The sequence below is a fragment of the Nannobrachium achirus genome, assembly GCF_963921795.1.
Source record: "Nannobrachium achirus genome assembly, chromosome: 5".
NCBI classification, from domain to species: domain Eukaryota; kingdom Metazoa; phylum Chordata; class Actinopteri; order Myctophiformes; family Myctophidae; genus Nannobrachium; species Nannobrachium achirus.
Window position 1 is genome coordinate 1,013,704 of NC_137814.1, and position 24,396 is coordinate 1,038,099.

Sequence of the window (24,396 nt, forward strand, 5' to 3'; positions counted from 1 at the left end):
TTTGCACAGACTTTTGGACACTTTTTTGGCTCTGCACTTTTTCTTTTATTTTAGGCTAAGCATTATTATTGTCTTGGTGCAAACACTATGCATACTGTATATCAGAGGACGCGCTAGGATTTTTAACAGCCGGTCACCGTGACCGGCATGATAAAGATTTACCGGACATCTGAAGAAAATACCGGACATAATCATTTTAATGCATAAATTACAAGCAGGTGTACAAACAGCCTATAGCAACAGTTAAAGTAGTCTATTAGGCCTACTCACTGCATAGTTGGGACTGAAAACGAATTGAATGAAAAAGTAGGCTAAAAAGAAAGAAAGAAAAAAAAAACGCTTCAATCTCGCATAAGGGAATTAATTATTGAACTAATCGCGCAGGCTGTCTGCATGTGGCACACTGCTTTCACAACAAGGTCTTTCTGTCATCATCTTTCATGCCAACAGTAGGCCTACAATACCATGTCTTGACTTAAGAATATTGAAAAATAGCATTTGCTTCATAAGGAAAGGTTGATAGATTCATCTGATCTGACCAGCAAGTCCAATACTCACTGTCGAGTGGTGACACAGACAGACAGTGCGTCCGTGCGCATGTTATGCAACTTTAGGAGAGTTGAAAAGGCTCTTCCTACTGTCTCCACTCCATCTCCTCATAAAGAACTTCAAACAAGTGTATAATGTTTGTTCATATGGGTTGATTGCTGACCGTGCGTGCATTCCTTAATTCCCAAGGCTTTACATGCAGTGCGTGTCGCAAACTGACACTGAAATGAGCGAGCGAGTGAGCGAGAGAGAGAGAGAGAGAGCGAGCGAGCGAGCGAGCGAGAGGGAGAGAGAGAGAGAGAGAGAGAGAGAGAGAGGGAGGGCGGGCGAGCGAGAGGGAGAGAGAGAGAGAGAGAGAGAGAGGGAGAGCGAGCGAGCGAGCGAGAGAGAGAGAGAGAGAGAGAGAGAGAGAGAGAGGGAGGGCGGGCGAGCGAGAGGGAGAGAGAGAGAGAGAGAGAGAGAGAGAGAGAGAGAGAGAGAGAGGGAGGGAGGGAGGGCGGGCGAGCGAGAGGGAGAGAGAGAGAGAGAGAGAGAGAGAGGCAGCCTGCGCATGAGGAGCAGACGGCGATAATGATAAATGACCATTGGTTTTTCAATCGGTCAGAATGTCCGGGAGGAATTTTATTTTCCGGTCTTGGCCCTAAAAAAACGGTCAAAACCGGCTATTACCGGTCTAACGTGATCTGTGCTGTATATATGTGTATATTTTTGTGTTGCATTACGTTGAGAAGTAGTTCCTAATGTTTGAATGACTGGACCATTGTAAGTTCTTTGAGTTTGCAATATGCTTAGAAAAGTCCCTTAAAATTGCAATCCTTTACAGAAACGTTAGTACTACTTTTTTGTTGTTGTGTTCTGTCTCGACACTTTGTTTATTTTATATATTTTTTTAACTTAATTGCTCTGTATGGCTGATTTTCCTGTATTGTTGATTCTTCTTTCTTGTTTGTTTTTGTCGCTAGGCTGTACACAACAGTCCTTTTCTTTTTTTTCCTACTTTTACTGTGTATATTTTCCTGTTTTCTCGCACGCACGCACGCACGCACGCACGCACGCACGCACGCACGCACACACACACACACACACACACACACACACACACACACACACACACACACACACACACACACACACACACACACACACACACACACACACACACACACACACACACACACACACACACACACACACACACACACACACACACACACACACACACACACACACACCTTTCCGTAGATGACCACGTTGACAGATCCTTTCTGAATGATGTACCAGGAGGTCCCTTCTTCACCCTGGTTGAATACTGAGACACACAACAACATGTGTTACTACACACTGGAACACACAACAACATGTGTCTGTTACACACACACTACAAACACACTACACTGTGTGTTTGTTACTCTTTTAAGGCTGCATTGAAGAGACACCTGTTCACTCTATGGCACTTAGTTGTTTAGCTGTTTGTAAAGCGCCTTGGGTTTATGAAAGGCGCTTTATAAATGCAAGTTATTATTATTATTATTATTTGTTACGTAAGGGATAATGAATGGCTCCTCGGTGAATGACGATAGATAACAGACCGACGGACTGAGTTATCAGGCTGAAGGGATGTTATCTATCGTCATTCACCAAGGAGACATTCATTATCCCGCTTATTACCCGGCTACTAAATAAAACTAGAAAAGAAAATTTCTAAGAAATTTTAAGTGTGCCTGCAGTTCGCTAAGTCTGTGCAACCTTGTGTAGCGGTTGGTGTTAGCATTAGCGTTATTAACATTAGCATTTTTTGCATAAACTTTAACATTATTGTTCTTCATATGACACCACCCACATGTCTGTACGACAAACGGTTCACGAGAAAACGGGTCACTTCCTGTTTGGTGAGGGGCACTTCCTGTTTGGCGAAATAGGCCCCAATTAAGTTTAAGGACTCTTAATCTTGTCATTTGACGCAACCCGCGTGTCTGTATGACAAACGGTTCACGAGATCAAGGGTCACTTCCTGTTTGGTGAGGGGCACTTCCTGTTTGGCGAAATAGGCCCCAATTAAGGTCATGGACGATTAATGAATTAAAGCTGCAAGCAGCGATGACCGGGCCCTCGCAGCTCTACCCACGTCACAAGGCCAGCAGCCAATCAGAAACCAAACAGGAAGTCAGCCATTTCGACTAATTAGTGGCGTTTTGGCGCATTTTTGGCCGTTATCACGGGTCGCACATTAACGACAGTTTTTTGAGAAAAAATTGTTTTGTGAGAAAAAAAAAGTTTTTTGAGAAAAAAAAGCGTTTTTTGAGAAAAAAAAAAGTTTTGAGGAAACATTTTGAGGAAAAAAAAATTGAGAAAAAAAATTTTTTGAGAAAAAAAAAATGAGAAAAAAAAATTTGAGAAAAAAAAATTGTTGAGAAAAAAAAAATTTTGAGAAAAAAAAATTGAGAAAAAAAAATTTGAGAAAAAAAATTTGAGAAAAAAAAATTTGAGAAAAAAAATGTTTTGAGAAAAAAAAAATTGAGAAAAAAAAATTTGAGAAAAAAAAAATTTTGAGAAAAAAAAAATGTATGACACCAGCCGCGAGTCTGTACGACAAACGGTTCATGAGATATAGAGGCACTTCCTGTTTGGTGAAGGGCACTTCCTGTTATAGAGGGGGCGGGGCTTAATCAATTACAGCTCATCCCTATTGGTCGGAAAAAGACCAAAGTTGTGTGAGCATTTTACATTTTAAATGACGTTGCTAGGCAAAAGTATGGCAGAGTTATGTGGCGCCAAAGTTTCTGGGTTTTGTTCGGAGTCCCCCATTCAAAGTCAATGGAGTTTTTGGGCTTCGTTTTTTGCGAATTACATCGCAATCGTATCGCGGATCGGAAAGAAAAGTAATAGCACACCATTCCCGGCCGAGCCGCACATTTTGATGTATATATTGCGGGGGTGGCGTAAATCGTGCGGCAGTTATTACGTGCCGAAGTTTCCCCCATTCTAAGTCAATGGGGTTTTTTGGCGTCGTTTTTTGCGAATTACGTCGCAATGGTAACGCGGATCGGAAAGAAAAGTAATAGCACCCCATTCCCGGCCGAGCCGCACGTTTTGATGTATATATTGCGTCGGTGGTGTAAATCGTGCGGCAGTTATTACGTGCCGAAATTTGCAAGGAACTTAATTAATTACTTACTTAAGTATGGCGGATTACAATAAGTGTTTTGCCATTGCATGGCAGGCACACTTAATTAAGTGTGCCTGCCATGCAACGCAATGGCAAAACACTTATTGTAATCCGCCATACTTAAGTCAATAAGTAAGTAAGTAAGTAATGTTCTTGCAAATTTCGGCTCGGCAAGTCGTGCGGCAAGTACTGGGAGCTGATGGTAGGTGTGGCGCTCCACCTCAGCAGTCCATCTCCCAGGGGTCTAGCTCATTGTAACGGGGACAGACTCCCGCGTGTTACCGGCTGATACCGACAATAAGCCACTCCCGACCTACTTTTGCTGATCAAATAGAATCCGTTTTCTGTTACTGCGTGTATTTCTCGCTTGAAATATTTTTAAAAACATTCTTGAGAGCAACGTTTAGTTGTAAATGTCGCTGTGTGGTTGTTTACATGGCTGACATGTTGGATACAGCACAAGATTCACACAGTGCAGCTTGACTGCAGCAGGTGTTCTGAGTCTTTGATTAGCAGTGGTCTGTTATAGAGCGGAGCGGTGTTTGAGCAAGTGTTTATGTATCTATCCAAGGTGATTCAAAACCAATCAGACCAATCAGAATCAAGCATTCTTAACTTAGCCCCACCCTCTTGTTTAAAAGGGACAAGGACGGAACGGTTAGCAACGCTCAAATAGGGACAAGGACTGACAGATACAGAGATATCCATATATGGGCATGAAAGGAACAAATAAAAAATTGAATACATTTCAAAGCAGATTGCTCGTGACAAGCATCAGGGCAACCACACTTGCAATTTTCTCAGAATTGCAGCTTTCTAGTTTTAGTCTTAGTTTTCACATGTTTTAGTTTTAGTCGACTAAATATCGTATGAGACGCACGCACGCACGCACGCACGCACGCACGCACACACGCACACACGCGCACACACACACACACACACACACACACACACACACACACTCAAACCAAGGTGAACAAACTTACACACGGTTCCTGCTTTGGCGTGAGACTCAAAGATCAGGACGCTCGCTAGCTCCCTCTTCACCTGTGGAGGAGAATTACAACAACATCACATCAGTATGACATCACACTGATGGAAGGCTTGGAATAACAACAAGATGAACTCCACGCTCTCCAGGTGCCAACTTGTGTCTCGTGCACAAGCAGAGCAGCGCCATGACATCACCAGGAATGCTGGTCCCTCATTGGCTGTTAATGATGACGTTGACAGAAATGCTGGTCTCTGATTGGGCTACGGCCTTAAAGGAGCTATAGTCCACTTTTTCTTGAAAAACGGACGCTAAAATAAAAATAATGTTTCAAAAATATTTAAAAAAAGGATGACCACAAAAAGCGTAAAATAATGATAAAATAATCATTTTGGCCGTTGTTTACATCCCTCTTCTATTCTTTTATATGGGTTGATAAGTGATGTAAACAAAGTCAGCCTAAAGACGGCCAAAATGATTATTTTATCATTATTTTATGCTTGTTGTGGTCATTTTTGAATAGAAACACATATAAAGCTTAATCTTTTTTTTAAATATTTTCGAAACATAATTTTTATTTTAGCGTTCGTTTTTCAAGAACAAGTTGACAAGTTGCTCCTTTAACTAGAAAGGTGCAATTCTGGGGAAATTGCAAGGAGTCACACTATAGATGTACTGTATACGTTGGGAGTGAACTACAGCGTGTTTGATCCATAAACAAAGCTTGCTGTGAGGCTCTGTACTGTCTGTAGAGGTACACTATAGATGTACTGTATATATGTACTGTATAAGTTGGGAGTGAACTACAGTGTGTTTGATCCATAAACAAAGCTTGCTGTGAGGCTCTGTACTGTCTGTAGAGGTACATGACTCACTGTGATGGGAGAGGTCAGGGTCATGGTAGGGGTAAAGGTCAGAGGTCAGGGTCAGAGGGTACTCACAGTGTTAGACAGGTGGGCAAAGGCCTTGATGTGAAGGTTAGGGTAAGGAGTAGAGCTTAGGGTTAGGGTATAGAGGGTATAGAGGGTATAGAGGGGTATAGGGGGGTATAGAGGGGTATAGAGGGTACAGGGTACCTACAGTGTTAGACAGGTGTGATAAGGCCTTGATGTGAAGGTTAGGGTAAGGAGTAGAGCTTAGGGTTAGGGTATAGGGGGTATAGAGGGTATAGAGGGGTATAGGGGGGTATAGAGGGGTATGTGTAGGGTACAGGATACCTACAGTGTTAGACAGGTGTGATAAGGCCTTGATGTGAAGGTTAGGGTAAGGAGTAGAGCTTAGGGTTAGGGTATAGGGGGTATAGAGGGTACAGAGGGGTATAGAGGGTACAGAGGGGTATAGAGGGGTATAGAGGGGTACTCACAGTGTTAGAGAGGTGTGATAAGGCCTTGATGTGAAGCAGCTCATCATAGATGATCTCCAGGGTTAGGGTATAGAGGGGTATGGTAGAGGGGTATATGGGTATAGGGGGTATAGAGGGTATATGGGTATAGAGGGTATAGAGGGTACAGAGGGTACATAGGGGTATAGGGGGTACCTACAGTGTTAGAGAGGTGTGATAAGGCCTTGATGTGAAGCAGCTCATCATAGATGATCTCCAGGGTTAGGGTATGGTAGAGGGCTATATGGGAAGAGGGTATAGGGGGTATAGAGGGGTATAGGGGTATAGGGGGGTATAGAGGGGTACTCACAGTGTTAGACAGGTGTGATAAGGCCTTGATGTGAAGCAGCTCATCATAGATGATCTCCAGGTCGTCTCCTGTCCTCTGACCAGGCCTGCATGACAGGATATGACATCATGTTGATGACAGGATATGACATCACACTAACACTGCACTCACACAGACAGACACCCGCCCCTCCCCCCTGTGCTGAGTCTTACTAAAGTAACATCTATAAGTTCTAAGTTCTAAGTTATATATAACCCTCCTCTGTGCTGAGTCTTACTAAAGTAACATCTATAAGTTCTAAGTTATATATAACCCTCCTCTGTGTTGAGTCTTACTAAAGTAACATCTAGTTCTAAGTTCTAAGTTATATATAACCCTCCTCTGTGTTGAGTCTTACTAAAGTAACATCTAGTTCTAAGTTCTAAGTTATATATAACCCTCCTCTGTGCTGAGTCTTACTAAAGTAACATCTAGTTCTAAGTTCTAAGTTATATATAACCCTCCTCTGTGCTGAGTCTTACTAAAGTAACATCTAGTTCTAAGTTCTAAGTTATATATAACCCTCCTCTGTGCTGAGTCTTACTAAAGTAACATCTAGTTCTAAGTTCTAAGTTATATATAACCCTCCTCTGTGCTGAGTCTTACTAAAGTAACATCTAGTTCTAAGTTCTAAGTTATATATAACCCTCCTCTGTGCTGAGTCTTACTAAAGTAACATCTAGTTCTAAGTTATATATAAACCTCCTCTGTGCTGAGTCTTACTAAAGTAACATCTAGTTCTAAGTTCTAAGTTATATATAACCCTCCTCTGTGCTGAGTCTTACTAAAGTAACATCTATAAGTTTTAAGTTATATATAACCCTCCTCTGTGTTGAGTCTTACTAAAGTAACATCTATAAGTTCTAAGTTCTAAGTTATATATAACCCTCCTCTGTGTTGAGTCTTACTAAAGTAACATCTAGTTCTAAGTTCTAAGTTATATATAACCCTCCTCTGTGTTGAGTCTTACTAAAGTAACATCTATAAGTTCTAAGTTATATATAACCCTCCTCTGTGTTGAGTCTTACTAAAGTAACATCTATAAGTTCTAAGTTCTAAGTTATATATAACCCTCCTCTGTGTTGAGTCTTACTAAAGTAACATCTAGTTCTAAGTTCTAAGTTATATATAACCCTCCTCTGTGCTGAGTCTTACTAAAGTAACATCTAGTTCTAAGTTCTAAGTTATATATAACCCTCCTCTGTGCTGAGTCTTACTAAAGTAACATCTAGTTCTAAGTTCTAAGTTATATATAACCCTCCTCTGTGTTGAGTCTTACTAAAGTAACATCTAGTTCTAAGTTCTAAGTTATATATAACCCTCCTCTGTGCTGAGTCTTACTAAAGTAACATCTATAAGTTCTAAGTTATATATAACCCTCCCCCTGTGCTGAGTCTTACTAAAGTAACATCTAGTTCTAAGTTCTAAGTTATATATAACCCTCCCCCTGTGCTGAGTCTTACTAAAGTAACATCTATAAGTTCTAAGTTATATATAACCCTCCTCTGTGCTGAGTCTTACTAAAGTAACATCTAGTTCTAAGTTCTAAGTTATATATAACCCTCCTCTGTGCTGAGTCTTACTAAAGTAACATCTAGTTCTAAGTTCTAAGTTATATATAACCCTCCCTGTGCTGAGTCTTACTAAAGTAACATCTAGTTCTAAGTTCTAAGTTATATATAACCCTCCTCTGTGTTGAGTCTTACTAAAGTAACATCTAGTTCTAAGTTCTAAGTTATATATAACCCTCCTCTGTGCTGAGTCTTACTAAAGTAACATCTAGTTCTAAGTTCTAAGTTATATATAACCCTCCTCTGTGCTGAGTCTTACTAAAGTAACATCTAGTTCTAAGTTCTAAGTTATATATAACCCTCCTCTGTGCTGAGTCTTACTAAAGTAACATCTAGTTCTAAGTTCTAAGTTATATATAACCCTCCTCTGTGCTGAGTCTTACTAAAGTAACATCTAGTTCTAAGTTCTAAGTTATATATAACCCTCCTCTGTGCTGAGTCTTACTAAAGTAACATCTAGTTCTAAGTTATATATAAACCTCCTCTGTGCTGAGTCTTACTAAAGTAACATCTATAAGTTCTAAGTTATATATAACCCTCCCTGTGCTGAGTCTTACTAAAGTAACATCTAGTTCTAAGTTCTAAGTTATATATAACCCTCCTCTGTGCTGAGTCTTACTAAAGTAACATCTAGTTCTAAGTTATATATAAACCTCCTCTGTGCTGAGTCTTACTAAAGTAACATCTAGTTCTAAGTTCTAAGTTATATATAACCCTCCTCTGTGCTGAGTCTTACTAAAGTAACATCTATAAGTTCTAAGTTCTAAGTTATATATAACCCTCCTCTGTGTTGAGTCTTACTAAAGTAACATCTAGTTCTAAGTTCTAAGTTATATATAACCCTCCTCTGTGCTGAGTCTTACTAAAGTAACATCTAGTTCTAAGTTATATATAAACCTCCTCTGTGCTGAGTCTTACTAAAGTAACATCTATAAGTTCTAAGTTATATATAACCCTCCCTGTGCTGAGTCTTACTAAAGTAACATCTAGTTCTAAGTTCTAAGTTATATATAACCCTCCTCTGTGCTGAGTCTTACTAAAGTAACATCTAGTTCTAAGTTATATATAAACCTCCTCTGTGCTGAGTCTTACTAAAGTAACATCTAGTTCTAAGTTCTAAGTTATATATAACCCTCCTCTGTGCTGAGTCTTACTAAAGTAACATCTATAAGTTCTAAGTTATATATAACCCTCCTCTGTGTTGAGTCTTACTAAAGTAACATCTATAAGTTCTAAGTTCTAAGTTATATATAACCCTCCTCTGTGCTGAGTCTTACTAAAGTAACATCTAGTTCTAAGTTCTAAGTTATATATAACCCTCCTCTGTGTTGAGTCTTACTAAAGTAACATCTAGTTCTAAGTTCTAAGTTATATATAACCCTCCTCTGTGCTGAGTCTTACTAAAGTAACATCTATAAGTTCTAAGTTATATATAACCCTCCCCCTGTGCTGAGTCTTACTAAAGTAACATCTAGTTCTAAGTTCTAAGTTATATATAACCCTCCCCCTGTGCTGAGTCTTACTAAAGTAACATCTATAAGTTCTAAGTTCTAAGTTATATATAACCCTCCTCTGTGCTGAGTCTTACTAAAGTAACATCTATAAGTTCTAAGTTCTAAGTTATATATAACCCTCCCCCTGTGCTGAGTCTTACTAAAGTAACATCTAGTTCTAAGTTCTAAGTTATATATAACCCTCCCCCTGTGCTGAGTCTTACTAAAGTAACATCTATAAGTTCTAAGTTCTAAGTTATATATAACCCTCCTCTGTGCTGAGTCTTACTAAAGTAACATCTATAAGTTCTAAGTTCTAAGTTATATATAACCCTCCTCTGTGCTGAGTCTTACTAAAGTAACATCTAGTTCTAAGTTCTAAGTTATATATAACCCTCCTCTGTGCTGAGTCTTACTAAAGTAACATCTAGTTCTAAGTTCTAAGTTATATATAACCCTCCTCTGTGCTGAGTCTTACTAAAGTAACATCTAGTTCTAAGTTCTAAGTTATATATAACCCTCCTCTGTGTTGAGTCTTACTAAAGTAACATCTAGTTCTAAGTTCTAAGTTATATATAACCCTCCTCTGTGTTGAGTCTTACTAAAGTAACATCTAGTTCTAAGTTCTAAGTTATATATAACCCTCCTCTGTGCTGAGTCTTACTAAAGTAACATCTAGTTCTAAGTTCTAAGTTATATATAACCCTCCTCTGTGCTGAGTCTTACTAAAGTAACATCTATAAGTTCTAAGTTATATATAACCCTCCTCTGTGCTGAGTCTTACTAAAGTAACATCTATAAGTTCTAAGTTATATATAACCCTCCTCTGTGTTGAGTCTTACTAAAGTAACATCTATAAGTTCTAAGTTATATATAACCCTCCTCTGTGCTGAGTCTTACTAAAGTAACATCTATAAGTTCTAAGTTATATATAACCCTCCTCTGTGCTGAGTCTTACTAAAGTAACATCTAAGTTCTAAGTTATATATAACCCTCCCCTGTGCTGAGTCTTACTAAAGTAACATCTAGTTCTAAGTTCTAAGTTATATATAACCCTCCTCTGTGCTGAGTCTTACTAAAGTAACATCTAGTTCTAAGTTCTAAGTTATATATAACCCTCCTCTGTGTTGAGTCTTACTAAAGTAACATCTAGTTCTAAGTTCTAAGTTATATATAACCCTCCCTGTGCTGAGTCTTACTAAAGTAACATCTAGTTCTAAGTTCTAAGTTATATATAACCCTCCTCTGTGCTGAGTCTTACTAAAGTAACATCTAGTTCTAAGTTCTAAGTTATATATAACCCTCCTCTGTGTTGAGTCTTACTAAAGTAACATCTAGTTCTAAGTTCTAAGTTATATATAACCCTCCTCTGTGTTGAGTCTTACTAAAGTAACATCTAGTTCTAAGTTCTAAGTTATATATAACCCTCCTCTGTGTTGAGTCTTACTAAAGTAACATCTAGTTCTAAGTTCTAAGTTATATATAACCCTCCTCTGTGTTGAGTCTTACTAAAGTAACATCTAGTTCTAAGTTCTAAGTTATATATAACCCTCCTCTGTGCTGAGTCTTACTAAAGTAACATCTAGTTCTAAGTTCTAAGTTATATATAACCCTCCTCTGTGCTGAGTCTTACTAAAGTAACATCTAGTTCTAAGTTCTAAGTTATATATAACCCTCCTCTGTGCTGAGTCTTACTAAAGTAACATCTATAAGTTCTAAGTTATATATAACCCTCCTCTGTGCTGAGTCTTACTAAAGTAACATCTAGTTCTAAGTTCTAAGTTATATATAACCCTCCTCTGTGCTGAGTCTTACTAAAGTAACATCTATAAGTTCTAAGTTATATATAACCCTCCTCTGTGCTGAGTCTTACTAAAGTAACATCTAGTTCTAAGTTCTAAGTTATATATAACCCTCCTCTGTGCTGAGTCTTACTAAAGTAACATCTAGTTCTAAGTTCTAAGTTATATATAACCCTCCTCTGTGTTGAGTCTTACTAAAGTAACATCTAGTTCTAAGTTCTAAGTTATATATAACCCTCCTCTGTGTTGAGTCTTACTAAAGTAACATCTAGTTCTAAGTTCTAAGTTATATATAACCCTCCTCTGTGCTGAGTCTTACTAAAGTAACATCTAGTTCTAAGTTCTAAGTTATATATAACCCTCCTCTGTGCTGAGTCTTACTAAAGTAACATCTATAAGTTCTAAGTTATATATAACCCTCCTCTGTGTTGAGTCTTACTAAAGTAACATCTAGTTCTAAGTTCTAAGTTATATATAACCCTCCTCTGTGCTGAGTCTTACTAAAGTAACATCTAGTTCTAAGTTCTAAGTTATATATAACCCTCCTCTGTGCTGAGTCTTACTAAAGTAACATCTAGTTCTAAGTTATATATAACCCTCCTCTGTGCTGAGTCTTACTAAAGTAACATCTATAAGTTCTAAGTTATATATAACCCTCCTCTGTGTTGAGTCTTACTAAAGTAACATCTAGTTCTAAGTTCTAAGTTATATATAACCCTCCTCTGTGTTGAGTCTTACTAAAGTAACATCTAGTTCTAAGTTCTAAGTTATATATAACCCTCCTCTGTGTTGAGTCTTACTAAAGTAACATCTATAAGTTCTAAGTTATATATAACCCTCCTCTGTGCTGAGTCTTACTAAAGTAACATCTAGTTCTAAGTTCTAAGTTATATATAACCCTCCTCTGTGTTGAGTCTTACTAAAGTAACATCTAGTTCTAAGTTCTAAGTTATATATAACCCTCCTCTGTGCTGAGTCTTACTAAAGTAACATCTAGTTCTAAGTTCTAAGTTATATATAACCCTCCTCTGTGTTGAGTCTTACTAAAGTAACATCTAGTTCTAAGTTCTAAGTTATATATAACCCTCCTCTGTGCTGAGTCTTACTAAAGTAACATCTAGTTCTAAGTTCTAAGTTATATATAACCCTCCTCTGTGCTGAGTCTTACTAAAGTAACATCTATAAGTTCTAAGTTATATATAACCCTCCTCTGTGCTGAGTCTTACTAAAGTAACATCTAGTTCTAAGTTCTAAGTTATATATAACCCTCCTCTGTGCTGAGTCTTACTAAAGTAACATCTATAAGTTCTAAGTTATATATAACCCTCCTCTGTGCTGAGTCTTACTAAAGTAACATCTAGTTCTAAGTTCTAAGTTATATATAACCCTCCTCTGTGCTGAGTCTTACTAAAGTAACATCTAGTTCTAAGTTCTAAGTTATATATAACCCTCCTCTGTGTTGAGTCTTACTAAAGTAACATCTAGTTCTAAGTTCTAAGTTATATATAACCCTCCTCTGTGTTGAGTCTTACTAAAGTAACATCTAGTTCTAAGTTCTAAGTTATATATAACCCTCCTCTGTGCTGAGTCTTACTAAAGTAACATCTAGTTCTAAGTTCTAAGTTATATATAACCCTCCTCTGTGCTGAGTCTTACTAAAGTAACATCTAGTTCTAAGTTCTAAGTTATATATAACCCTCCTCTGTGCTGAGTCTTACTAAAGTAACATCTAGTTCTAAGTTCTAAGTTATATATAACCCTCCTCTGTGCTGAGTCTTACTAAAGTAACATCTATAAGTTCTAAGTTATATATAACCCTCCTCTGTGTTGAGTCTTACTAAAGTAACATCTAGTTCTAAGTTCTAAGTTATATATAACCCTCCTCTGTGCTGAGTCTTACTAAAGTAACATCTAGTTCTAAGTTCTAAGTTATATATAACCCTCCTCTGTGCTGAGTCTTACTAAAGTAACATCTAGTTCTAAGTTCTAAGTTATATATAACCCTCCTCTGTGCTGAGTCTTACTAAAGTAACATCTAGTTCTAAGTTCTAAGTTATATATAACCCTCCTCTGTGCTGAGTCTTACTAAAGTAACATCTAGTTCTAAGTTCTAAGTTATATATAACCCTCCTCTGTGTTGAGTCTTACTAAAGTAACATCTAGTTCTAAGTTCTAAGTTATATATAACCCTCCTCTGTGCTGAGTCTTACTAAAGTAACATCTAGTTCTAAGTTCTAAGTTATATATAACCCTCCTCTGTGCTGAGTCTTACTAAAGTAACATCTATAAGTTCTAAGTTATATATAACCCTCCTCTGTGTTGAGTCTTACTAAAGTAACATCTATAAGTTCTAAGTTCTAAGTTATATATAACCCTCCTCTGTGCTGAGTCTTACTAAAGTAACATCTATAAGTTCTAAGTTATATATAACCCTCCTCTGTGTTGAGTCTTACTAAAGTAACATCTATAAGTTCTAAGTTCTAAGTTATATATAACCCTCCTCTGTGCTGAGTCTTACTAAAGTAACATCTATAAGTTCTAAGTTATATATAACCCTCCTCTGTGCTGAGTCTTACTAAAGTAACATCTAGTTCTAAGTTCTAAGTTATATATAACCCTCCTCTGTGCTGAGTCTTACTAAAGTAACATCTAGTTCTAAGTTCTAAGTTATATATAACCCTCCTCTGTGTTGAGTCTTACTAAAGTAACATCTAGTTCTAAGTTCTAAGTTATATATAACCCTCCTCTGTGCTGAGTCTTACTAAAGTAACATCTAGTTCTAAGTTCTAAGTTATATATAACCCTCCTCTGTGCTGAGTCTTACTAAAGTAACATCTAGTTCTAAGTTCTAAGTTATATATAACCCTCCTCTGTGCTGAGTCTTACTAAAGTAACATCAACGTTCTAAGTTCTAAGTTATATATACACTGAGACACACAACCACACCCCTTTAAATTATTTATGTGGCCACACCCCCAGTTCATTAAGTATGCATGGATGTCATGGTGGGTGGTGACCCAGCTGAAGTTAGCCACACCCCACAGTGTTGGGTGAATGGTAATTGGGGAGGAGTTGATACTAAAGGTGTCACAGTATCTGTGTTTTTTAACTGGCACTTTTGGCCACAAGGTGGCAGCCTCCAAGAGAAAACAAACAAATACTAAGAGAATACATCATTTTTCAAAAAAAACACATCAAGGGGTCTAATGAAGTACTTTCAACCTCCTAAACACATGAAAAACAGAAAAAGTACAAAACTATGGCTTTAAGGTGTATATAGTGTATAGTATAGGGTTAGGGTGTGTGTATACTATAGGGTATGTATGGTGTATGGTATGGGGCTTTTAAGCCGTGACATCATTTTGTAGGCAGAGGAGAATCTGCCCCCAGAGCATTTTCTGTCCCTCGCTATTTTCAACAGATCCGAGACAAAAATAACGACTAAAGTATAATTCTAACACTTTCCTTTCAACAACAAAGAGAAGAAAAATGTGTAAATAGTAAAAATAGTAAAAAGATTCACGGAAACTGGGGGCAGAAATGCTCCTCTGCCTACAAAATGATGTCATACTTAACAGCCCCATAGGGTTTATAATGTATTCATACGTCTTGTTCATGCATATCCTCATCAGGGCGTCCGGCCCGCTCTGGGCCAGAAACAGGATGGTTTAGTGTATAGTATAGGGTTAGGGTGTGTGTATACTATAGGGTTAGGTATGTGTGGTGTGTATGGTATATAGTGTATAGTATAGGGTTAGGGTGTATGGTATAGGGTTTATAATATATTCATACGTCTTGTTCATGCATATCCTCATCAAAGCGTCAGGCCCGCTCTGGGCCAGGAACAGGATGGTTTAGTGTATAGTATAGAGTTAGGTTGTATAGTATAGGGTATGTGGTGTATAGTGTAGGGGGTGTATGGTGTATTCATACGTCTTGTTCATGCATATCCTCATCAAGGCGTCAGGCCCGCTCTGGGCCAGAAACAGGATGGTTTAGTGTATAGTATAGAGTTAGGTTGTATAGTATAGGGTATGTGGTGTATAGTGTAGGGGGTGTATGGTGTATTCATACGTCTTGTTCATGCATATCCTCATCAAGGCGTCAGGCCCGCTCTGGGCCAGAAACAGGATGGTTTAGTGTATAGTATAGAGTTAGATTGTATAGTATAGGTGTATGGTGTATAGTGTAGGGGGTGTATGGTGTATTCATACGTCTTGTTCATGCATATCCTCATCAGGGCGTCAGGCCCGCTCTGGGCCAGAAACAGGATGGTTTAGTGTATACTATAGGGTGTATGGTATATGGTGTATGGTATATAGTGTATAGTATAGGGTTAGGGTGTGTGTATAGTATATGGTGTATGGTATAGGGTTTATAACGTTATTCGTACGTCTTGTTCATGCATATCCTCATCAAGGCGTCAGGCCCGCTCTGGGCCAGAAACAGGATGGTTTAGTGTATAGTATAGGGTTAGGGTGTGTGTATACTATAGGGTTAGGTATGTGTGGTGTGTATGGTATATAGTGTATAGTATAGTATAGTATAGTATAGTATAGTATAGTATAGTATAGGGTGTATAGTGTATGGTATAGGGTGTATGGTGTATGGTATATAGTGTATAGTATAGTATAGTATAGGGTGTATAGTGTATGGTATAGGGTGTATGGTATAGGCAGGGTGTATGGTGTATGGTATAGGGTTTATAATGTATTCATACGTCTTGTTCATGCATATCCTCATCAAGGCGTCAGGCCCGCTCTGGGCCAGAAACAGGATGGTTTAGTGTATAGTATATAGTATGGGGTATAGGGTTAAGGTGTATGGTGTATAGTATAGGGTGTATGGTGCGTGGTGTAGGGGGGGTATGTGGTATATTCGTACGTCTTGTTCATGCATATCCTCATCAGGGCGTCAGGCCCGCTCTGGGCCAGAAACAGGATGGTTTAGTGTATAGTATAGGGTTAAGGTGTATGGTATATAGTGTATAGTATAGTATAGTATAGTATAGTATAGTATAGGGTGTATGGTGTATGGTATATAGTGTATAGTATAGTATAGTATAGTATAGTATAGGGTGTATGGTGTATGGTATAGGGTTTATAATGTATTCATACGTCTTGTTCATGCATATCCTCATCAGGGCGTCCGGCCCGCTCTGGGCCAGAAACAGGATGGTTTAGTGTATAGTATAGGGTTAAGGTGTATGGTATATAGTGTATAGTATAGTATAGGGTGTATAGTGTATGGTATAGGGTTTATAATGTTATTCATACGTCTTGTTCATGCATATCCTCATCAGGGCGTCAGGCCCGCTCTGGGCCAGAAACAGGATGGTTTAGTGTATAGTATAGGGTTAAGGTGTATGGTATATAGTGTATAGTATAGTATAGGGTGTATAGTGTATGGTATAGGGTTTATAACGTTATTCATACGTCTTGTTCATGCATATCCTCATCAGGGCGTCAGGCCCGCTCTGGGCCAGAAACAGGATGGTTTAGTGTATAGTATAGGGTTAAGGTGTATGGTATATAGTGTATAGTATAGTATAGGGTGTATAGTGTATGGTATAGGGTTTATAACGTTATTCATACGTCTTGTTCATGCATATCCTCATCAGGGCGTCAGGCCCGCTCTGGGCCAGAAACAGGATGGTTTAGTGTATAGTATAGGGTTAAGGTGTATGGTATATAGTGTATAGTATAGTATAGGGTTAAGGTGTATGGTATATAGTGTATAGTATAGTATAGGGTGTATAGTGTATGGTATAGGGTTTATAACGTTATTCATACGTCTTGTTCATGCATATCCTCATCAGGGCGTCAGGCCCGCTCTGGGCCAGAAACAGGATGGTTTAGTGTATAGTATAGGGTTAAGGTGTATGGTATATAGTGTATAGTATAGTATAGTATAGGGTGTATGGTGTATGGTATAGGGTTTATAATGTATTCATACGTCTTGTTCATGCATATCCTCATCAGGGCGTCAGGCCCGCTCTGGGCCAGAAACAGGATGGTTTAGTGTATACTATAGGGTTAGGGTGTGTGTATAGTATAGTGTAGGGTATGTATGGTGCGTGGTGTAGGGGGGTATGTGGTATATTCATACGTCTTGTTCATGCATATCCTCATCAGGGCGTCAGGCCCGCTCTGGGCCAGAAACAGGATGTTTTAGTGTATAGTATAGAGTTAGGTTGTATAGTATAGGGTATGTGGTGTATAGTGTAGGGGGTGTATGGTGTATCCATACGTCTTGTTCATGCATATCCTCATCAGGGCGTCCGGCCCGCTCTGGGCCAGAAACAGGATGGTTTAGTGTATAGTATAGGGTTAGGGTGTGTGTATACTATAGGGTTAGGTATGTATGGTGCGTGGTGTAGGGGGGTATGTGGTATATTCATACGTCTTGTTCATGCATATCCTCATCAGGGCGTCAGGCCCGCTCTGGGCCAGAAACAGGATGGTTTAGTGTATAGTATAGAGTTAGGTTGTATAGTATAGGGTATGTGGTGTATAGTGTAGGGGGTGTATGGTGTATCCATACGTCTTGTTCATGCATATCCTCATCAGGGCGTCCGGCCCGCTCTGGGCCAGAAACAGGATGGTTTAGTGTATACTATAGGGTTAGGGTGTGTGTATAGTATAGTGTAGGGTATGTATGGTGCGTGGTGTAGGGGGGTATGTGGTATATTCATACGTCTTGTTCATGCATATCCTCATCAGGGCGTCAGGCCCGCTCTGGGCCAGAAACAGGATGGTTTAGTGTATACTATAGGGTTAGGGTGTGTGTATAGTATAGTGTAGGGTATGTATGGTGCGTGGTGTAGGGGGGTATGTGGTATATTCATACGTCTTGTTCATGCATATCCTCATCAGGGCGTCAGGCCCGCTCTGGGCCAGAAACAGGATGGTTTAGTGTATAGTATAGAGTTAGGTTGTATAGTATAGGGTATGTGGTGTATAGTGTAGGGGGTGTATGGTGTATCCATACGTCTTGTTCATGCATATCCTCATCAGGGCGTCAGGCCCGCTCTGGGCCAGAAACAGGATGGTTTAGTGTATAGTATAGGGTTAAGGTGTATGGTATATAGTGTATAGTATAGTATAGGGTGTATAGTGTATGGTATAGGGTTTATAACGTTATTCATACGTCTTGTTCATGCATATCCTCATCAGGGCGTCAGGCCCGCTCTGGGCCAGAAACAGGATGGTTTAGTGTATACTATAGGGTTAGGGTGTGTGTATAGTATAGTGTAGGGTATGTATGGTGCGTGGTGTAGGGGGGTATGTGGTATATTCATACGTCTTGTTCATGCATATCCTCATCAGGGCGTCAGGCCCGCTCTGGGCCAGAAACAGGATGGTTTCTGGGAGTTCCTCTTCGCTCTCTCTCTTCTCCTCCTCGCTGGGAAGGGGCGTGTCCGCGTCGTCGTCGTCAAGGAAACGGTAGAACAGGTACTTGTCCTGGAAGCTCACTTCCTGGTCCACTGGTCACATGTTATGACCATGTAAGGAAGAACAGGGACACATTATGACCATATAAGGAAGAAGAAACATACAGGGACACATGTAGTTATGACCATATAAGGAAGAACAGGGACACATGTAGTTATGACCATATAAGGAAGAAACATACAGGGACACAAATACTATTGTTGCAGCAATACATTCACTAAATCATGGCATATGTTTTCATGATACAACAGCAAGTCACTCGGAATTGGCCAATATCAAAAATCGGCAGGTATGATATCAATTCGGCCGATTCGGTGACCGGCAGGTCACTGACATAAATACCGGTTTTATGCCAATTGTGTCCATGGCACTGCACAGCATGATGCTCTGGTCCTGTGACTAAAGTAAACATTAGCAAGTAGCAGCCAGTCTACTTAGTGGCAGCATACAGAATACAGGTGGTGCTGATTACCTTTGCAATGTAAGGATATATTCCATAATCCTGTGTCAATGTTGTCTCCAAAAAGAAGGGGAAAAGCATGCGTCACCTGCTTTCCTCCTGCCTAGTCCAGACGGACCTATTAGACTGGATATTGTCTGTGTTTTTGGATATTGTACTATTGTGATTGATTTGGCTTTAGTGTTCTTCTAGCTTATTGGTACTCAAATTGAAGTATGTCTTGTAGGCCTACTTGGCCTGAAAAAAAGGGTATTGGAGCAACCCTATTTTCTAGTTCTTAGCTAAAGAAATCGGAATCGGAAAAATCGGTTTTGGCAGGTCAGACCTTCATAAAGCCGGTGGATCGGTATCGGCCAAGAATTTTGCAATCGGTCCATCTCTACTTAGTAGGCTAATCTAAGGGTACAAGTAACAGCGTCTTCGCCATATGTGGCGGCTGGCGATTATGGCAGACACAGAACAATACTTTGCTAGCTTTTTTGCCTCGTTTTTGGGGCATCCCAAGTTGTTGAAACCCACTAACAACCAGTCTGTGGTTATAATGTTCTAGGCTGGCAAATATAAAAACAAATTGTCTGCACCAGTAGCCCAGCTCTGAGATGTTGTGTACCGTAGAAGGAGATACTCCTGGTCAAAATGCACTCCACTACAAGTAAAAGTAGCACGGTCAAAATCTTATTCAAGTGAGAGTAAAAAAGTAAGAGTAGATTTCTTTATTCTTCACCTAAATGAGTAAAATATTTCACAATGAATTTATAGGACCTTGGATTCTGCTTCAATAACCTAAAGTAAAGTAAAGTGCATTGACTCAGTTCACCACTGGTGAAGGTGGGAAGTGAGGACGCTGGCGTAGACTGTTCACCTCCCAGGGACGTGCTGGGCCCCTGATTCAGCCCGGGGAAAAGAGTTGTAGAGGCCCTCATTGCGCGCTATAGAGATAGCGCTGCTCCTACTCAAAGATTTGCCATTTCAGATCATGACAAGTGACAAGCCAGTGGGACAATTACTGTACATGAGTTATATTTGGTCGTTGTCGGGTGGAAACCTTGTATGTCCAAAACCGTTTGTTTTGTATTTATCATTTTCGAAATGATTTAAACGAATGATTTAAACTTTTGTGCGACGGCCTTGTATGATGAAGCAGGGCTTTGCTTTGCGAAAAAATGTATACATTTGAAACTTGGAGATACAAGGTTTCTGCCCGACAGTGACGATTTACTTTGTTGGCCGCCCAGCCCCCAAAATGGAACGAAGGCCGACATTTTATTTATTATATTTTTCCTAATGGCCGGCCTGGACCGGCCGGGAATGAACCGGCCGTTCAGGAGTTGTCCCGCTTTTCCCAATGGCCAGCAAGTCCCTGTCACCTCCCAACGTATGAATGAATGAACCATTATAAAGAGCTTCACTTCCCAATGTATGAAAATGGTTAGTAAGGCTCAATACAAATGCAATGGATTATTGTTGTTAAAACAAAAGAATATCTGTCTATGAATCATCTAAATCTATGTCCGTCTGTCCGTCTGTCTGACAATAATCCTCTACGTGGGCGGTAGCCAATCAGAAGTCCATAAACGGGCATATGTCTGACATAGCTTGAGGATTGGTGGATTGATGAGCATCACATGACATTTCAGCCAACCAGATTATAAATGGACAACCTCCATGAGTGGTGAAGTTTCATGTGACATCATACTATCAGACTCACCGTGGTTGATGACATCATACTATCAGACTCACCGTGGTTGATGACATCATACTATCAGACTCACCGTGGTTGATGACATCATACTATCAGACTCACCGTGGTTGATGACATCATACTATCAGACTCACCGTGGTTGATGACATCATACTATCAGACTCACCGTGGTTGATGACTCCCTCCTCCAGCAGAGCCTGCCACATCCCCACAGCATGGGAGCGAGTCTGGACACATGCACTCTGCTGTACCAACCAGTCTACCAGCTCTGTACCTACACAGCACTGTCTGCACACACACACACACACACACACACACACACACACACACACACACACACACACACACACACACACACACACACACACACACACACACACACACACACACACACACACACACACACACACACACACACACACACACACACACACACACACACACACACACACACACACACACACACACACACAGTGAATTCAGATGTCACCATTCATCGTCTTAAGGTGGTATCTAAACATTACCTGTAAGTCTTAAGGTGGTATTTAAACATTACCTGTATGTCTTAAGGTGGTATTGTAACATTACCTGTATGTGTTAAGGTGGTATTGTAACATTACCTGTAAGTCTTAAGGTGGTATTTAAACATTACCTGTATGTCTTAAGGTGGTATTGTAACATTACCTGTATGTTTTAAGGTGGTATTTGCGGTCTCGGATCATGTGCGGTGCTCTGGACAGGATGGCGTTGCGGAGAACCTTCCCTCCTCTGTGGAGCTTCTCTGAAGGAACCTGAGAGGAACATACAAGAACATCACAGTGAAGGAACCTGAGAGGAACATACAAGAACATCAGAGTAAAGGAACCTGAGGAACATACAAGAACATCAGAGTAAAGGAACCTGAGGAACATACAAGAACATCAGAGTAAAGGAACCTGAGAGGAACATACAAGAACATCAGAGTAAAGGAACCTGAGAGGAACATACAAGAACATCAGAGTAAAGGAACCTGGGGAACATACAAGAACATCAGAATGATGGAACCTGAGAGGAACATACAAGAACATCAGACTGAAGGAACCTGAGAGGAACATACAAGAACATCAGAATGAAGGAACCTGAGAGGAACATACAAGAACATCAGACTGATGGAACTTGAGAGGAACATACAAGAACATCAGAGTAAAGGAACCCGAGAGGAACATACAAGAACATCAGAGTAAAGGAACCTGAGAGGAACATACAAGAACATCAGAAGGAACCTGAGGAACATACAAGAACATCAGAAGGAACCTGAGGAACATACAAGAACATCAGAATGAACCTGAGGAACATACAAGAACATCAGAGTAAAGGAACCTGAGAGGAACATACAAGAACATCAGAATGAACCTGAGGAACATACAAGAACATCAGAGTGAAGGAACCTGAGAGGAACATACAAGAACATCAGAGTAAAGGAACCTGAGAGGAACATACAAGAACATGCTACTACTAATAATAATAATACTACTAATAATAATAATACTACTAATAATAATATCTGGGACTTTGTCACACTCTGACTCTGAGTGAGGATAGTGTTTTGCCACAAGGCACGTGTATTTGTACTTAAAAATACTTGATACTCAAAATACTCCAACAACTAAGAGCAAAATATTCAAAAGTAGAGGTCAGAGTCCGATGTTGCAAAAAGCCAAATGTTTTATTCACCTCTTCTTAACAGTGTCCAGGAAAACGATCAAAATAGGCACAGCACAAAGTCAAACTATATACATTTCACTGGCCAGCAGTTGGCATTAGGTCTTAACTCAACCCCAGTCCTTCATTGACTGCCTCTAGAGCAATGGCAGGTCTCCCTCTTAAAGGTTTAACCCCTCCCATTGGACCATACCAACTCTGAATCAATTCCATGATTATTTATAAACCAGACACTTTTCTTGTCCAAAGACATTACAGGTACACTTAGGCACCACCACATCAACATAGAACATATAACATTAGATAACCTAAGTAAGCACTCTTGAACATAAATACAATCATCCTGCTCTGTAGTACTTGGCAACTTCCCCACTCAATCAAGGTTCACCACAGCACTGCAGGAGAGACAGGTGCCAACCAATCATAATTAATCACCCCATGATTACCACCACCACAATGCAAACCATTAAAATGCATAGGGAAATAGATTCACATCACTGTTCAAGAACAACACTTTCACCCAGCCATCTCCAAGCCGGCCGGCAAGTTAGTAAAATGGAAACGGTGTGTGCATTGTCCTCAATCCAGCTGTACATGAATAGGGCACGGGCTGCCCCGTGACAGACTTATACAGTATAGCGCTTTTCTGAGTACTCAAAGACGCTTTACTTAAGAAAGAGTACAAAAGAGATAAAACATTCAATAATAACAACAAGAATAAAACAAGCGTTAAAAAAGATGTCAACTGGGGAAGGCGATTTGGAACAGGTGGGTTTTCAAGGCAGTTTTGAAGGCAGGGAGGGAGGGGGCATCTCTGATGGGCTTGGGGAGTTCATTCCAGAGTGTGGGCCCTGTATGAGGAATATACTATACTAGAACCAGTGTTGTTTTTGACAGCAAACTTTGATTTAGTTTTAGTCATAGTCTTTTGAATAAAATGTTCATTTAGTTTTAGTCATAATTTAGTCACCTGAAAAGTTTTAGTTTTAGTCTAATTTTAGTCGACTAAATATCATAAGATTTTAGGCGACTAAATCTACAGTTGATTTAGTTGACTAAAATGTATTTTGGCAGGCCTTGATGGCATTGTAATGACTGATTTTACACTTGGTTACGTGCTGAAAATAGCCGATCTACAAGCTCACAGCGCGACGCGTTGTGAGCTTGTAGATCGGCTATTTTCAGCACGCAACACCTGAGAGCAACCAAACATAAAATGACTCTCTTCTCCACTAGTCCCTCCCTAACGTTTTAGTCTAGTTTTTATTTTGTTGACGAAATTGTCAACATATTTAGTCTTAGTTTTAGTCATCACAGCTTAGTTTTTATTTCGTTTTTATCAGTGAAAAAAAACACAGTCGACAAACATTTGTCGTCATAGTTTTAGTCGACGAAATCAACACTGACTAGAACATGTACTTACAACAGTGCAGGAATACTTCATCGTTGCTGTCCCTCTTTCCCCTGGAGAATCAAGGCTGTACAGAGTTGACCATGAGCGTACACAGGTTGAGGCAAGCAGAGGCAAGGTGATTCCAACTGGTTCATTCTCTTGGCCCTGAGCCTTATTGATGCTAACAGAGAAAGCTAACCTGAAAGGGACCTGCCGTCCCTTCTGAAGGGAAGCTCATCACGTCTGTCATGGGGTTTCTCACCTTGTTGTGAGTCTTGGTCAGGAGGCCGATGGGGTCAGAGGTCATGCTGTCCTTGTCTGTCAGCCCTGAGGATGAAACCAACAGTTACATTCTGCCTTCTTTATTTGATTTGTTTTTTTATCCCACGATCTTTGTATCCCTTT

The 24,396-nt window shown here is 39.7% G+C and overlaps 1 protein-coding gene across 1 annotated transcript in view; it reads right to left on the reverse strand.

The window, feature by feature from the left end:
• Nucleotides 1–24,396, reverse strand: part of LOC308285620 (rap guanine nucleotide exchange factor 4-like) — a gene marked incomplete at its 3' end in the record, with an annotated part of 103,222 nt that overhangs the window by 60,109 nt on the left and 18,717 nt on the right. Inside the window, exons 5-11 of the mRNA XM_080726433.1 lie at nt 24,254–24,318; nt 21,582–21,688; nt 21,064–21,185; nt 18,584–18,767; nt 6,398–6,482; nt 4,702–4,762; nt 1,782–1,858 (exon numbers count right to left, since the gene is read on the reverse strand). Coding sequence (XP_080582559.1) covers nt 1,782–1,858; nt 4,702–4,762; nt 6,398–6,482; nt 18,584–18,767; nt 21,064–21,185; nt 21,582–21,688; nt 24,254–24,318 — 701 coding nt within the window. The remainder of the gene's footprint in view (nt 1–1,781; nt 1,859–4,701; nt 4,763–6,397; nt 6,483–18,583; nt 18,768–21,063; nt 21,186–21,581; nt 21,689–24,253; nt 24,319–24,396) is intronic.